This window comes from Gymnoscopelus braueri, assembly GCF_963280865.1.
Source record: "Gymnoscopelus braueri genome assembly, chromosome: 5".
NCBI classification, from domain to species: domain Eukaryota; kingdom Metazoa; phylum Chordata; class Actinopteri; order Myctophiformes; family Myctophidae; genus Gymnoscopelus; species Gymnoscopelus braueri.
In genome coordinates this window covers 23,609,558-23,623,912 of record NC_137606.1, presented here as the reverse complement: position 1 = coordinate 23,623,912, position 14,355 = coordinate 23,609,558, and the positions used below count along the sequence as shown (strand labels likewise).

At 42.1% G+C, this 14,355-nt stretch overlaps 1 protein-coding gene across 1 annotated transcript in view; it reads right to left on the bottom strand.

Moving 5' to 3' along the window:
• Positions 1-4,628: 4,628 nt before the first annotated feature.
• LOC308085818 (sodium- and chloride-dependent GABA transporter 2-like) overlaps positions 4,629-14,355 on the bottom strand; it is a gene marked incomplete at both ends in the record, with an annotated part of 30,930 nt that continues 21,203 nt past the window's right edge. The window contains 6 exons of the mRNA XM_080429128.1: positions 4,629-5,195; positions 5,317-5,388; positions 5,725-5,898; positions 7,018-7,189; positions 7,744-7,866; positions 12,522-12,547. Of these exons, the coding sequence (XP_080285254.1) occupies positions 4,629-5,195; positions 5,317-5,388; positions 5,725-5,898; positions 7,018-7,189; positions 7,744-7,866; positions 12,522-12,547 (1,134 nt within the window). The remainder of the gene's footprint in view (positions 5,196-5,316; positions 5,389-5,724; positions 5,899-7,017; positions 7,190-7,743; positions 7,867-12,521; positions 12,548-14,355) is intronic.

Sequence of the window (14,355 nt, the reverse complement as noted above, 5' to 3'; positions counted from 1 at the left end):
TAAGTGTGACATATCTATTGGTAAATAGACGTGTGAACTACTTCGAAACTTCCATATGCTGTCATTAGCATATACCACTTCAATAGCACAGGAAGGCATCACCTTGAAGCAGCATTATTACCTGAAAAGCCGTTTGAACAGCTATTATAGTTTGCTATATAGGCGATATATTTTGGCAGTGGTGAAAAAAGTACTTAAAGTCGTTACTTAAGTTAAGTACCAATATTGCAATATAGAAATACTCTGTTACAAGTTTAAATCCATACAACTTAGCAATACCCATTTTTGGAACAAAATGCCTCAAATCATGAATAAAGTGTCCGTTTGCCGTGAAAGGCCTAAGAAGAAATGCCAGCCTTTTCACATTGGCCTATTATAGCACCACCAGGAGGCCACAATAACCTACCTGACCTGGCGGAGACCTGTGCTCTGAGGAGCACTTTTTCTAGTTATTAATATTATTACTAGTGGTGGTGGTGGTAGTACAAAATAGTAGATCTACAAGCTATTAACAAATAACTCAGTAGTAGGGGAGGACCGGGTCGGTTGACGCACGTTTTATTAATTCACTCTATTAATTCACTCCCTGCGCCGAGATTAAGTCATCTTAAGTAACCATATGTGTTTGTGAACAAGGCACACTTGTCCTCTCTAATTACCTGCAGTCATTTTTAATTTTGGTAAAAGAATTCGGGCGCAATCGCTTAATAAAGTGACTCGCGCTTACTTCCGCAAATGCGAGACGGTCGGGACAAACGGCGCATCTATGAGGGACGGTTGACACGCAGCGCGTCAACCGTCCCCCAGGCCGCGCTGTTCGCCCCGCATAGTTATATAAAACATCCTAAATGAGCCATTAGGTAATATTTCTGCAATCTAACGCTCATTGATGATTCAGTAGAGTCCTCTGAAAAATTACCATGCCTATTTTCATCTATCATGTTAATGTCGACATTGTCTATATTCTCACCTCATATTTGTGTAGAGTTCTCACATCCACTCCATATCCAGGTGAAACTGGAGCCAAGTTTGTTCATTACATCAATGTCAGTTGTAGCCTATAGCCTAAGTCATTGGTTCTCAACATGAGGTCCGGGGACCACCAAAGGCCATTATCAATAGGCCTACATTGATAATTAAACATGTCAGAATAGCTTAAGTTAACACAATTAGACTCGATTAGGAGAATGGTTTTCTGATTATAGTTATCTCTACCAGCAATAGGCTTAGGCCGGAGATAGAATGGTCATAGACTGACAAACGCATAGGCTAACAATTATATTCTCATAGGCAGACAAAATGTAGGCTAATCAAATGGAGGTCCAGACTAACTCCTTGATATGACTTAAAATGTTGAATCATTTTATTCATCAAATGTAAACATGGTAGCCTACTGAACATGTGTAGGCTAATGCAGTGCAAATAATATATAATAATAATAAAGTGCAATAGCCTATAACCTGGAACCTTATGTAACAAAGAAAAAGATAACAAAATATATTCATGGCTTAACCCATTAAGGTGGAACACATCTATGTCACTTTTTGATTTGAGCTAAAAAGCATAATTTTACACTTTGGCTATTCAAAAATAGCAGATCTACAAGCTCATAACACGGCACAGAGTGCCGCACTATAAGCTTGTAGATCTGCTATTTTTGAAAAATTGTGAAAATGTGTGCAAATCTTTGAATATATATTGTTTAAAGTGAACATTTTTAACTCAAATCTTTGCTTCTGGGGGTCCCTGGAACAAGATGGGGGTCCGCGACCAAACACATTTCTCCTGCTGGATAATCATGTCTCTCATCTCTCTTTGGAGGGCATTGATTATTGTAGGGAAAATGGAGTGGTGCTGCCACATTTTGGGGGTCCTTGACATGAAAAAGTTTGAGCACCACTGATATAGAAACATACGTTTTTTTCAGGAAACTGTTGGGAATTAGAAGACATTTGTAGAATCAGCTTCAGGTCTTAATGGGTTAAGGATTGCATTGGCTTTTCATTACCAGTAGACTAGGCTTAGTCTGTAAACAAAACATTCATCACATTTATAAAAGGCAAAAAAAAAAGTGCAAACATTAACTGGAACGTCAACATCACTCATCACTGTAGGTATATATATATAGGCCTATATATATAAAACATTCTTCTGTCACTTGGAAAAGGTAACTTGGAAAAGGTAACTTGGAAAAGGTAACTTTGATACCATGGACAGGAGACTAGGCTACTCCTCTGGAGCAGTCTCAGCCTGATGTTCCTCAGGAGCATCAGGCCTCAGCACCATCCACTCCTCTGGAGCAGATAGTGCTGGCTGTCAGTCGGTCACAAAAGGTAAAACAAAAAGAAACGCATGGAAATAGTGAATAGCAGCTTAATTAAACTCGTCACTAAATACTTGGTATGGTAACACATCAGTATTTGATACAATAGAAACACAAGTGCAAAAGGTAACATCAGTGTTTGATAGCATGGACAGGAGACTACTCCTCTGGAGCAGTCTCAGCCTGATGTTCCTCAGGAGCATCAGGCCTCAGCACCATCCACTCCTCTGGAGCAGATAGTGCTGGCTGTCAGTCGGTCACAAAAGGAAAAACAAAAAGAAACACATGGAAATAGTGGTTAGCAGCTTAATTAAACTCGTCACTAAACACTTAGTATGGTAACACATCAGTATTTGATACAATAGAAACACAAGTGCAAAAGGTAACATCAGTGTTTGATGGACAGGAGACCAGGCCTCAGCACCATCCACTCCTCTGGAGCAGATAGTGCTGGCTGTCAGTCGGTCACAAAAGGTAAAACAAAAAGAAACACATGGAAATAGTGAATAGCAGCTTAATTAAACTCGTCAGTAAACACTTGGTATGGTAACACATCAGTATTTGATACAATAGAAACAAAAGTGCAAAAGGTAACATCAGTGTTTGATAGCATGGACAGGAGACTACTCCTCTGGAGCAGTCTCAGCCTGATGTTCCTCAGGAGCATCAGGCCTCAGCACCATCCACTCCTCTGGAGCAGATAGTGCTGGCTGTCAGTCGGACACAAGGTAAAAAAAAAAAAAGGAAACACATGGAAAAAGTGGTTAGCAGCTTAATCAAACTCCTCACATTTGTGGCAGACATAAAGCTGCTCTTGATCTGTGCAGGCTTCATGTGCCCACTCTACACAGACAGTGCACTGTACCCAAGTCTCCTCTGGCCTACTCAGGAAGTCCCTTTCACCGCAGACAGCGCACGCTGCATCAGTGTCATCTTTATTGGACGGTGTGGCAGACTTTTTGCCTACCATAGAAGGTACAGCAGACCTTTTGCCCGCCTTAGAAAGCACAGATCTTTTGCTCACCCTAGAAGGCACAGCAGCCTTGGGGGCAGCCTTGGAGGAAGCTTTGGGGACCGCCTTGGAAGCAGCCTTGGGGGCAGCCTTGGAGGAAGCTTTGGGGACCGCCTTGGAAGCAGCCTTGGGGGTGGCCATGGGAAGGTTCAGTTTTCTTTTTGCCATCGCAGCAGCACTCAGCAGTGCTGGTCTGGTCTGGTTGACCCGCACGGTGGCAGTTTGAGGCTGCTCCGTAGCGTGGACCTCGGCGATGACCACCTGAGGAGCGCCAAGTTCAACATGGGCAGTGTGGACAGGAGTGGCAGTGTGGAGAGGAGTCAGAGCGTGGAAAGGAGTCAGAGGAGTGAGAGCGTGGAGAGGAGTGGCGGCATGGATACTGGTCACAGCGTGGAGAGGAGTCAGAGGGGTCACAGGGTGGAGAGGGGTCACACCGTGGAGAGGAGTGGCGGCGTGGATACTGGTCACGGCGTGGAGAGGAGTCAGAGGGGTCACAGGGTGGAGAGGGGTCACACCGTGGAGAGGAGTGGCGGCGTGGATACTGGTCGCGGCGTGGAGAGGAGTCAGAGGGGTCACAAGGTGGAGAGGGGTCACACCATGGAGAGGAGTGGCGGTGTGGATACTGGTCGCGGCGTGGATACTGGTCGCGGCGTGGAGAGGAGTCAGAGGGGTCACAGGGTGGAGAGGGGTCACACCGTGGATAGGAGTGGCGGCGTGGATACTGGTCGCGGCGTGGATACTGGTCGCGGCGTGGAGAGGAGTCAGAGGGGTCACAGGGTGGAGAGGGGTCACACCGTGGAGAAGAGTGGCGGCGTGGATAATGGTCGCGGCGTGGATACTGGTCGCGGCGTGGAGAGGAGTCAGAGGGGTCACAGGGTGGACAGGACACTGAGCAGTCCCAGCCTGAGGCTCCCAGACCTCAGCACCACCAGCTCCGGAGCAGGTGGTGCTGGCCTGTCTGTCACGTACGCCGGTGCGAAATCTGTGTCACCCGTGCATCTGAAGCCGGCCATGATGTTGGATGGCGTTGCCGCAGATGGCAACGCTGTTCTTACAATCCCTGGGACAACAAACAAACATACAAACAGAAAAAGAGAAATGATTTAGCCTGGTTTGATATGTATTCCATCTGAAAATTTTAGTGCTTTATGTTGTGGGTTTTGAGTTAATTCGGTTTTGTGTCATTGTAGCTATACTTTGAGTTAATTTGTTATAGTTTTGTACAATGTTGCTTTGTGATAGCGAACCTGTTGGTTTTGTATTTCAGACCATAAGCTACTCATATCAGTAAAGTCAGACAACTGTACCAAGGTAGCTCTCAACTACATTACAAATCATAGGCCTACCTGGCAAATCGTAGATGGACATCGTCTTGCCGGATTCCTGTTCATCCATTGGTCCATTGCCGTGTTTATGAACCTCTTCAATGGGCCGTACACGCTGCGATCTAAGGGCTGCAGCTTGTGGGAGCAGTGGGGGGGGGGGGAAGGACAGCAGCACCACTCCATTTTCCCTACAATAATCAATGCCCTCCAAGGACAGATGAGAGACATGATTATCCAGCAGGAGAAGGACTTTCGATTCCCTGGTTGCTCTTGTGTGGAGCACAAAGTCCTTCAGGTATATCAGAAAGTCCTTCTCCTGCATCCACCCAGATCCACTGCACGACCCGATGCAGCCTGTCGGCCCGTCCCGCACAAAGTGGTCCTTGAAATTCTTCCGGGGGAAGACAAAATGGGGTGGGATGCTGTTGCCCTGGGCACTGACCGCAAAGGCCATTGTGACCAGGGTCCCCCTCTCCGCAGAGGTCATGGCCCCGACCTGCTTCCGTCCCCTGCTGGCAATTACCCTGTCCGGTACCTTTCATCAACCAGAAAGAAATGTTGGATTAGGCAACAGTGTGAAATGTTTTGTTAAATTACAGTGTAAAATATTTTGTTATAATGTTGAGGATGGAAATAAACTAAAGTAGGCTAAATACCTGAACAGTGACGGTGCTGGTCTCATCAACGTTCCAGATGTCCTTGGCTTGGAACATGTGAAGGTCGAGGACCTTCAAAACAAATCAAATCAAATGTATTTGTGAAGCACATTTAAAACAACTTGCATTGCAGGCCCTACCAAAGTGCTTCACAGGTCAAAATACATTACGAAACAGTCAGTAGGCCTAGGCCTAATAATAATAATAAAAAATAAACACACAACACAGATATAGGCTACTTAAGACAGTAGGGGGGAAAGGAATGGAAAAGAAAACATTAAAAATAGCAAGGCAAAGCTTTCATTATCATCATTAAAGTGCAAGTTCATCAAGGGGATTCAAAGGCTTGTGAATAGCTATAAAAGGGTTTTAAGCCTGGTTTTAAAAGACTTAACAGAGGGGGCACACCTTGGACAGGTTGTCAAAGAACTTCCCCACGTTGACTGGGTTGAAGCTGGTCGCTCGAGAGAGGCTGGTGGGCTGGGTCCTGTTGCGCTCCAGGAAGCCGGTCATCCAGTCTTTCCCGGCCATCTCTCTCACAGCCCAGACCTCTGGGAACGTACAGCCATAGGCCCTGGCTAGCTGAAAGCCTACGAACCTGATGGCATCAAAAGTGAATTATTAGAAGTTGGTTCAATTTCAGTGATAGTCACAAATCCATGCAGCCTATCTTTATTTTTTACACATTAGCCTATTATAATAATAGCCTAATAGGCTAATAATAATAATAATAAATAATAGCTTGAATTGATATAGTGCCTTTCAAGACGCTTTACAAAACCAACAGACAAACAACCAAACAAAACAACTAGGCCTAAATGCCATAAGCCTGAGTGAATAGGTGTCTTTTGAAGGCAGCATTAAAAGAGTCCAGTGTTGGAGCATAAAATAGCCTAGGCTACTCTAATAGGCCAATGTAGCCTATTTGTAGGCTATAATTTGCCAAAACTGGAATAAAACCAAGTAAAACAAAGGGTGAATTAATTCACATTTGAATGAACTAGGCTAGGCCTATAGCCTAATATCCAACATATTTGAACAATTATATAGGCCAGGGGTCTTGAACGTTTTCAGGCCAAGGACCCCCTAGCTGCGAGAGAGATGAAGCAGGGACCCCCTACTCTATATTGTATAAAATTGTGTTTCAATTGTGTATTTTTACTTAGTCTGCTCTCTTTTCTTGTAGATCTGCTATTTTCGGCTAATGTTCCCCTCAGAAAAGGAATTCTATAGGGTTGTGGTTAATGTAAAAAAAAATTATCATATCACACAAAGATTTGGCGGACCCCCTATAGTAGCTTTGAGGACCCCCTAGGGGTCCCGGACCCCCTGTTGAAGACCCCTGATATAGGCTATGTTGTGATATAATTCGACCATTAGACCATAAAGCATTAAGCCTATAATACTTGTTCAAACTGTTTATAATTGTGCATAAGGTAGCCTAGGCCTACATAGACTAAGCCTATGACATAGTTTATGGACCTAACCTAATATAAATTATAAGCATAGCCTAATGTATTTTATTAAGTGCTGGTCATGATGCATGATAGGCTAAACCTAGTGGAACAGCACAATTAGGCTATAGCTAGCATAGGCCTACCAGGTCACACTTTAGCCAAGCCTAGGATAGCCTAGCCTATTGTGTTGTTCCACTGAGCTGTTCCAATGCATTATGACCAGCACTTTTACATCTAATCTTACCTCCCTAGGACTGAGGCCATAATAAATATCAGCCGCCTTGAGCAGGTAGTCTCTGAGAGCAGCTTCATGCTCTCCAGAGAAGACCCTGTTGTGCGCCCTGTAGCCTGGTAGTGGTGCGCCAGGATCCAGGCGCCTCCTCTGAATAAAACGCCTCAGAGTGGCTTCTGGAACGCTGTGGATGGGAAAGTGATATCACAACGTCCAACCAGGGAAACTCTCCCCTGTCAGGTGACAAGAAGGTAAGTTGGCTCTCATGCATTGAAGGAGGCATGAGCTCGGCCCTGGCCTCCCTAGGTTGCAGCAGAGGGAAGGTAGTACCCAAGATTACATAGACAATTGGCACTGGGTGTAAAAAATAGGGGTTACAAAATCGTGGGATAAAAATGTAAGAGAAAAAAAAAAGCGCTGCTGACAAAACTAGCTATCTCCATTTGATCCTCAAACTTTCTGCTAAACCAGCTAACTCCACCAAAGGGGGGTGGAGTTAGCTGGTTTCGCTGACTCCAGGCTCCACCCCCTTTTCACCTCCAACCTCATTGTGAGCTTGGAGGTCCATTCAGCTGTTCTTATCAATGATGAACAAAAACTCCTAACTCCATTTTTTCCCCCTGAAAAATGAACATTTTGGAGTTAGCTGGTTCCTGCCGGACAGCAGAGATATACTGAGGCATCCTGGTGCCTTGAATTAAAACATGGTCATGACCACATGGATGTTCAATTCATAACCATCCCCTCTTTTTACTTATTTGATGTCTCTCTGTCACTCTTGTGTGGGTGCAGGAGACCAGCAGACGCAGTTGAGAGGGTGTTGAGCTGATGTGGTACATCTTCCCAGGCTTGGCCTGCAGGCTTTAGAACACACAAGGGCAACATACGGCCAGAGGGCCAAAACCTGGCCCGTGGACCATCTAACGGCCCACGACCTTCCTCATAGGAAAAAAAACAGAATAAATAACAAACAATTAATAAATCTAATGATAAAATGCAGCATTATGTTCATGAATTTAGAGGTAAATGAATTTAAAGGTAGGGTAAGTGATATTTTTTGGTTAAAACAAAAAGTATTTTGTTAAAAGGTTAAAATACTATATTCTGATAGTAATCATTGCTATAGAGTGTTTGTTCAGTAACAGATGTCTCCCTGTCTCTCCAGCTCTTTAATAAACAGAAAATACATTTTTCGGTAGGTGTCAAAATCTCAGCCAATCAGGAGAAAGTACCCATTTTTAAGCTTAATTTCTATAGTGTTCCAGTTAAAATTTTGTCTGCTCATTTCTTAGTGTCATCACTTCCAATTTCACTTGTTTAATCTATATCCTGATTGAGTTCTCTGTCCTGGTTGGATAAAATTGGAAATGAAACTACAAAAAAAAAAAGGCAAACTACAAAATACATTTTCTGTTTTATAAAGAGCTGGAGAGACATGGAGACTCTTTATATGGACAGGACACTCTATAGTAACGAGCTCTATCAGAACATAGACCCATTTTGCAATTATTTGAATAATTGCAAATCACTTACCCTACCTTTAACTTGTTTTCTAGTTAACGGTACTTAATTTTATACAGTTTCAGTACATACCAGCATTCCATTGACACAGGTATTTACTCAAATGTATTCAAAAGTATTAAAGGTTTATAATACAATTATGAAACAGTCTGCCTTGAACCCATATTTATGTTTCATCAGTGACCTATGAAGTGGTGCATATCAAAAGATTGTAGGCTAATCTAAAAGTTGATTCTTCATTGAAGTAGACTGTTTTATATATGAATATTTTCATTGTAACATCAGAGTACACCAGAGTATCACATACAGCTTTCAAAAAGCTATTGTGAATAAATCTGTCATGTCTACAAAATCCATGTGGTTCAATTGCCCAATACGTCCCTGTCTCACTTTAATGAAGTCAGTATGGCCCTCTGGCAAAAAATAATTGCTGCCCATCCCTGCATTAGAAGGTGAACCATGCATCAGTCATTCTCTCTTCGCTACTGTACATGCTGGTTGCCTGCATCATTTGCTTTTGTTTAAGTTATTTACTGTTAACACCATACAACATTCCCACAACATACTCTACACTCATCCACACACTACACACACACCACTGACTCCACATACTTCCACACATCACTGTACATTTTTATATTCAAGTCGATTGAGTTTAAAACACATTTGTTTTGTTTGTACTTTAAAGTCATGTATGGTCTCCCTTTTTATTATGATTACTGAGCTTGGTTGTAACAGTTGGTATGGTCCATTATGGATGAGACTAGCATCCATGAAACTCTGTTCCTAACAGTTAGTACAGTCCATTATGGAGACACAAGTTTATTGTCTGTTTTCCGGAGGAAATGGACCTAAACACACATGTACCTTAAAGTATTTAAGCATTTAGTTTTTCATATTTAAACATTTAGTTTTTCATGTGACAGCATGTAAACATTGAATTTATACAATATTTTGTACCTTTGTATTGTTGTACCTTCATACAAAAGTAAATAAATACTTAATGGGAAAACTGGTTGAGGTGTCCTGTGTCCTAAATGTTTAATGTGTAGTAGAGGGAGTGTGGATGGTGTCGGTCGATAACGTACAGTGTGGTCACCTTAGCCACTTAAACCCTATAGTACTTTGTTGTACGTCAAATATCAAACATAGCAGATCTACAAGCTCACAGCATATCACAATGTGACACGTTGTGAGCTTGTAGATCTGCTATTGTTTTTTTTTGTTGCCTGTTTTCTGCAGGGGGTTACGAGGTTAAATCTGGTAAAACAGCACTTACATTACAAAGTGTATCTTTTACATGTACAACGTGTTGGTCAAAGGTGCAGTAAGATATATTTTGTTCAAATAAGTGTATAGCTCTATATTCTTGTATAAATAATTGCTATAGAGTGTTTGTTCAGTAACAGGGGTCTTCTCCCTGTCTCTCCAGCTCTTTGGTCAACAAAAAAGGGACCTAGCTGTCTAGAACAGAGTTTGTATGACCTGCATTTATAATCTTCACCACTGATATCTATTGAACAACCCTTCACCTTCACTGACACTAGAGGGAGCCAAGAGCACATGCAGTTGGTGAGGCTGAGGACTGGGAATGTTTTGACCAACTTTTATTCTTGTTTTAACCATTTAAACCCTGTATACTTTATTTGACCCCCACGGCTCTATCCTTGGCCCCCTGCTTTTTCCCCTTCTACATCAAATCTCAGAAGTCAATCAGAGTGCTGATAATTAATAAGTAATTTGATTCTCAAACATTAGAGAACCGGCATTGGAACATAAATAAACCATGCTAAAACTAAAAGCTGTTCACAGCATACATAAAACAAGTTAAACTAGAAAAAGTGCTCCTCGGAGCACAGGTCTCCGCCAGGTCAGGTAGGTTATTGTGGGCCAGCAATCTGGGCCATCAAAATCTTGATCACTTGACTATAGAGATAATGTGTACCGATTTGCATGATGTTTGGACAAAATTTGTATGTGTTATATAAAAGTATAAAATAAAAGTGTTGCAAAAATCTGCCTCCTGGTGGCGCTATAAAAGGGCAATGTTAAAAGGGTGGGATTTGTTTCTCAACGTAGTGCAAATGTGCGTGCCAAGTTTCACCGCAATCGGACGCTGCGTTCATGATTTGCGGCATTTTGTTCAAAACGGGCCACTCCTGCAAACTTTTGATGTCAATCTTAGCCAATCAAGATGGAATATGAAAAATCAAACTGATCCGTTTTGATCACATGACTATAGAGATCATGTGTACCGATTTAAGTGAAATTTGGATGACATCTTTAGGCTTAATATCGAAAAATTTGTTTTACATAAGTCTGCCTCCTGGTGGCGCTATAAAAGGCATATGTGAAAAATGTAGGGCAAAGGTTTTTCCTTGGCCTCTAGAGAGTGTGCATACAAAGTTTTACACAGATCGGTGCAGTTATAGGTAAAAACACGGATCGGCCTGTTATAGCACCACCATGAGGCTATTTTGAATAATTTCAAGTGGCATTTCTTCCTCGACCTAATGGGAATGTGTGTGCAAAATTCCACGGAAATTGCATGCTGTGTTCATGATTTGAGGCATTTTGTTGAAAACGGAGCACTCCTGCAAACTTTGGAAGCCAATTTTAGCCAATCAGGATGGAATGTGAAAAATCTGAAAGACCCGTTTCGTTTAATGACTATAGAGATACTGTGCACCGTTTTTGTGGGATTTTTGGACAAAATCTGTAGGAGTACTGTCAAAAAGAGAACTTTGGGGCAGAGGTTCTGAATTTGCATCCAGGGAGTGTGTGTGCACAGTTTCGCTGCGATCAAGCCAGCGGTGCCGGAGATTAGCTGTACACAGACAGAATGACGGACGGACACACACACACACACACACACACACACACACACACACACACACACACACACACACACGGATGGACGGACGGACAGACAGACAGGGGGCAAAACATACTCTCTCGCCATGCCTTTCGGCCTGGCGGAGACAATGACGGACAGACACACACACGGACGGACAGACGGACAGGGGGCAAAACATACTCTCTCGCCAGGGGACAACAAGTGACTATTATGCAACTCATCACCCAAATAGTATTCCAGTCCAGTGGTACCCAAACTAAGCCACACTGCAATGTGTTGCTGTGCTATTTTTGAGGATGTTTTTTTTTTTTTTTTTTTAATGTTTGAATTAGTATTTATTTTTTGTAGGGACAATATGACTTGGCCAAAATAGGGATGCCCAAACTAGAAGAAATGTGAGTACGTCTTCAATCAGAAGAGCAAGAGCAATAAAACTTGCAGGGTGCACGGCTCCAAAACATTTCATAAGGAAGAGAATGATGCCAGAACTCATTTTATGTCCTTCAGGTACTTTTTCATTTTATTCATTTTATTCATGAGCACTGCTGATGGCATATCGCCGAAATGCATCCACCCATCATTCACTTACTCACAAAATAGGGATCAATTTAATTTTTATTTGAAAAAAAAAAAATATATATATATATATATGTTTACCAATGTGTTTTTTTCTTCTCATGCTCTAGCCTACATTAATCGCTGCTCCAGCTAGAGCATCATAGTTTGAAGCTTGGGGCCGCTGACCAGCTGCAGTTGAAGATGTGTGAGTTAGAATGTGTTGTGTGTGTTGAGAATATCTGTCCTCAGCTATTCTCACAAACTATAGACCCATCAGACTCATATTTCTTGCACGGCAGCATGCACAGAATTCCATTCCCAAATATAATCTGCTAATGACATTTTTGTGAAGTAATAATCCCAAACCAAACATCCCTAAAATTGTTTTGGTCAATTCATTGATATTATATTCAATTCAATTCAATGTATTAAATGAATTGGAAAAAGTAATCAATAGAATAATCATAAAAAAATAAAACTGATTTATGTAATTTTTGGGTTATGTACAGTATATCCCGCACACTGTATATTCCCTGTAAATGTGTACTCTAGTTGCCATGGAGAGCAACTAGAATCACACCCCACAAAGGTGAAGGTGTGAGCCTCCTGACATGTTCAAGCATAAGACATGACAGTCATGTCTTATAGTATGCTATTTGTATTTACTCAGGTCCATATGTTTGTTTGTGTTCTGTTGTCTTCTTGCTTCCTAGAGGCTGCCTAGGGAACTCAGAAATACAAGCTTGTGTGTCTGCGCGCGCGTGTGTGTGTGTGTGTGTGTGTGTGTGTGTGTGTGTGTGTGTGTGTGTGTGTGTGTGTGTGTGTGTGTGTGTGTGTGTTTAGTGTGTGTGTGTAACCCATTATGATTATGAAGTCCTGAGCCCAGTAAGTTCTTTTTTTCTTCCCGGGCTATAGGCTAAATTAAAAGACAATATTATTGTATACTGTGTGTGCATATTTTAGTCTGGTTCCTTATGCTCTGATTTAAAATGTTGTTGGATTTTTTTGAAGATTTGCAAAACTATACATTTTTGGAAAGGTTATTGTCTAAGGAATCAGAAAATCAATGTTTCCATTTGCCCAGATGTGTATGCAGTTTTTTTGGACAAAATCTGTAGGAGTACTGTAAAAAATGTGTTTTGCACATATCGGCCCCCTGGTGGCGCTATAACAGGCCCATGTGAAAGATTTGGGGCAGAGGTTCTGCTCTGGCATACAGGGACTGTGTGTGTGCAGTTTCGCTGCGATCATGCCAACGGTGCCGGAGATTAGCTGCTCACAGACGGAGGGGGCGACAGACACACGGACGGACGGACAGACAGGTGCAAAACATACTCTCTCGCCAGGCCTTTTGGTCTGACGGAGACAAAAAAGAAAGAAAAAGCGAATTACTGATTATATTAGGGGCCTGTAAATTACCATGAAAGGGGACCGTTTTATATCTATACAGTAGTAGCTATAGCCTAAAGCAGCTTTGCCTATACAGGGAACAATATAGGCTACGTGTGTGTGTGTGTGTGTGTGTGTGTGTGTGTGTGTGTGTGTGTGTGTGTGTGTGTGTGTGTGTGTGTGTGTGTGTGTGTCACGCACATTAAAAGGACTCACGTCCAAACAAAAGCTCAAGTAAGTTTAAAATGTTTTACTTCAGGGTCACCAGATATTATAATACAAGTTTCCAATACATATATGTAATAAATATATGCAATAAATATGTGCAAATAAATAATTTAAACAGTGAGCAAAATACTAAATGCGGTCAACAAAATATACATCTCCCAGCTCACCCTACCCCCAACCATGCAGTTATACATGGAAATTCCTTTGGCACATGGCACAGTGACAATCATTAAACGATTAATCCAGGATTGCTGATTATGCACATGACTCATAACATAACATAGGCCTACAATACCTAGATAAGAGAGGCAAAGTCTGTAACTGAGACACCTGGAGGATGAACCATTCTTATTTTTTTGACAGGAATCACAAGACTTTCATTAGCTTCTCCCTTTCCATCTCTCGCTTCCATCTCTGCTTCTGAGGTCATGTGGTGCAGCAGAGCATTTGTGTTCTGGGTCAGCAGGTCGGCTGGCTCACATAACAAATGGAGGCGCTAAGGAGTAGAGAGAAATAATTACATTACCCATTATTCCATGAGATTTCACATTTGGGGAATTTACATTCATTCCTAAGTCATTAAAACATGAACAACTTACCTGAATAATTGAGCCAGGGTTGGCTAAACATTATGTGGCTAATAAGGCATGGACTTTTATTCATATAATATCAATCTTTCCTCGAGGGGCTGGAGGTCGACTTTTCAACTTAATCTGTGCTTCAGTTTTAAGTCTGCAAGTATATTTTCATACTTCAGGCTTACTGAAATCAATGGAATCCAGTGGATTCCACACAAA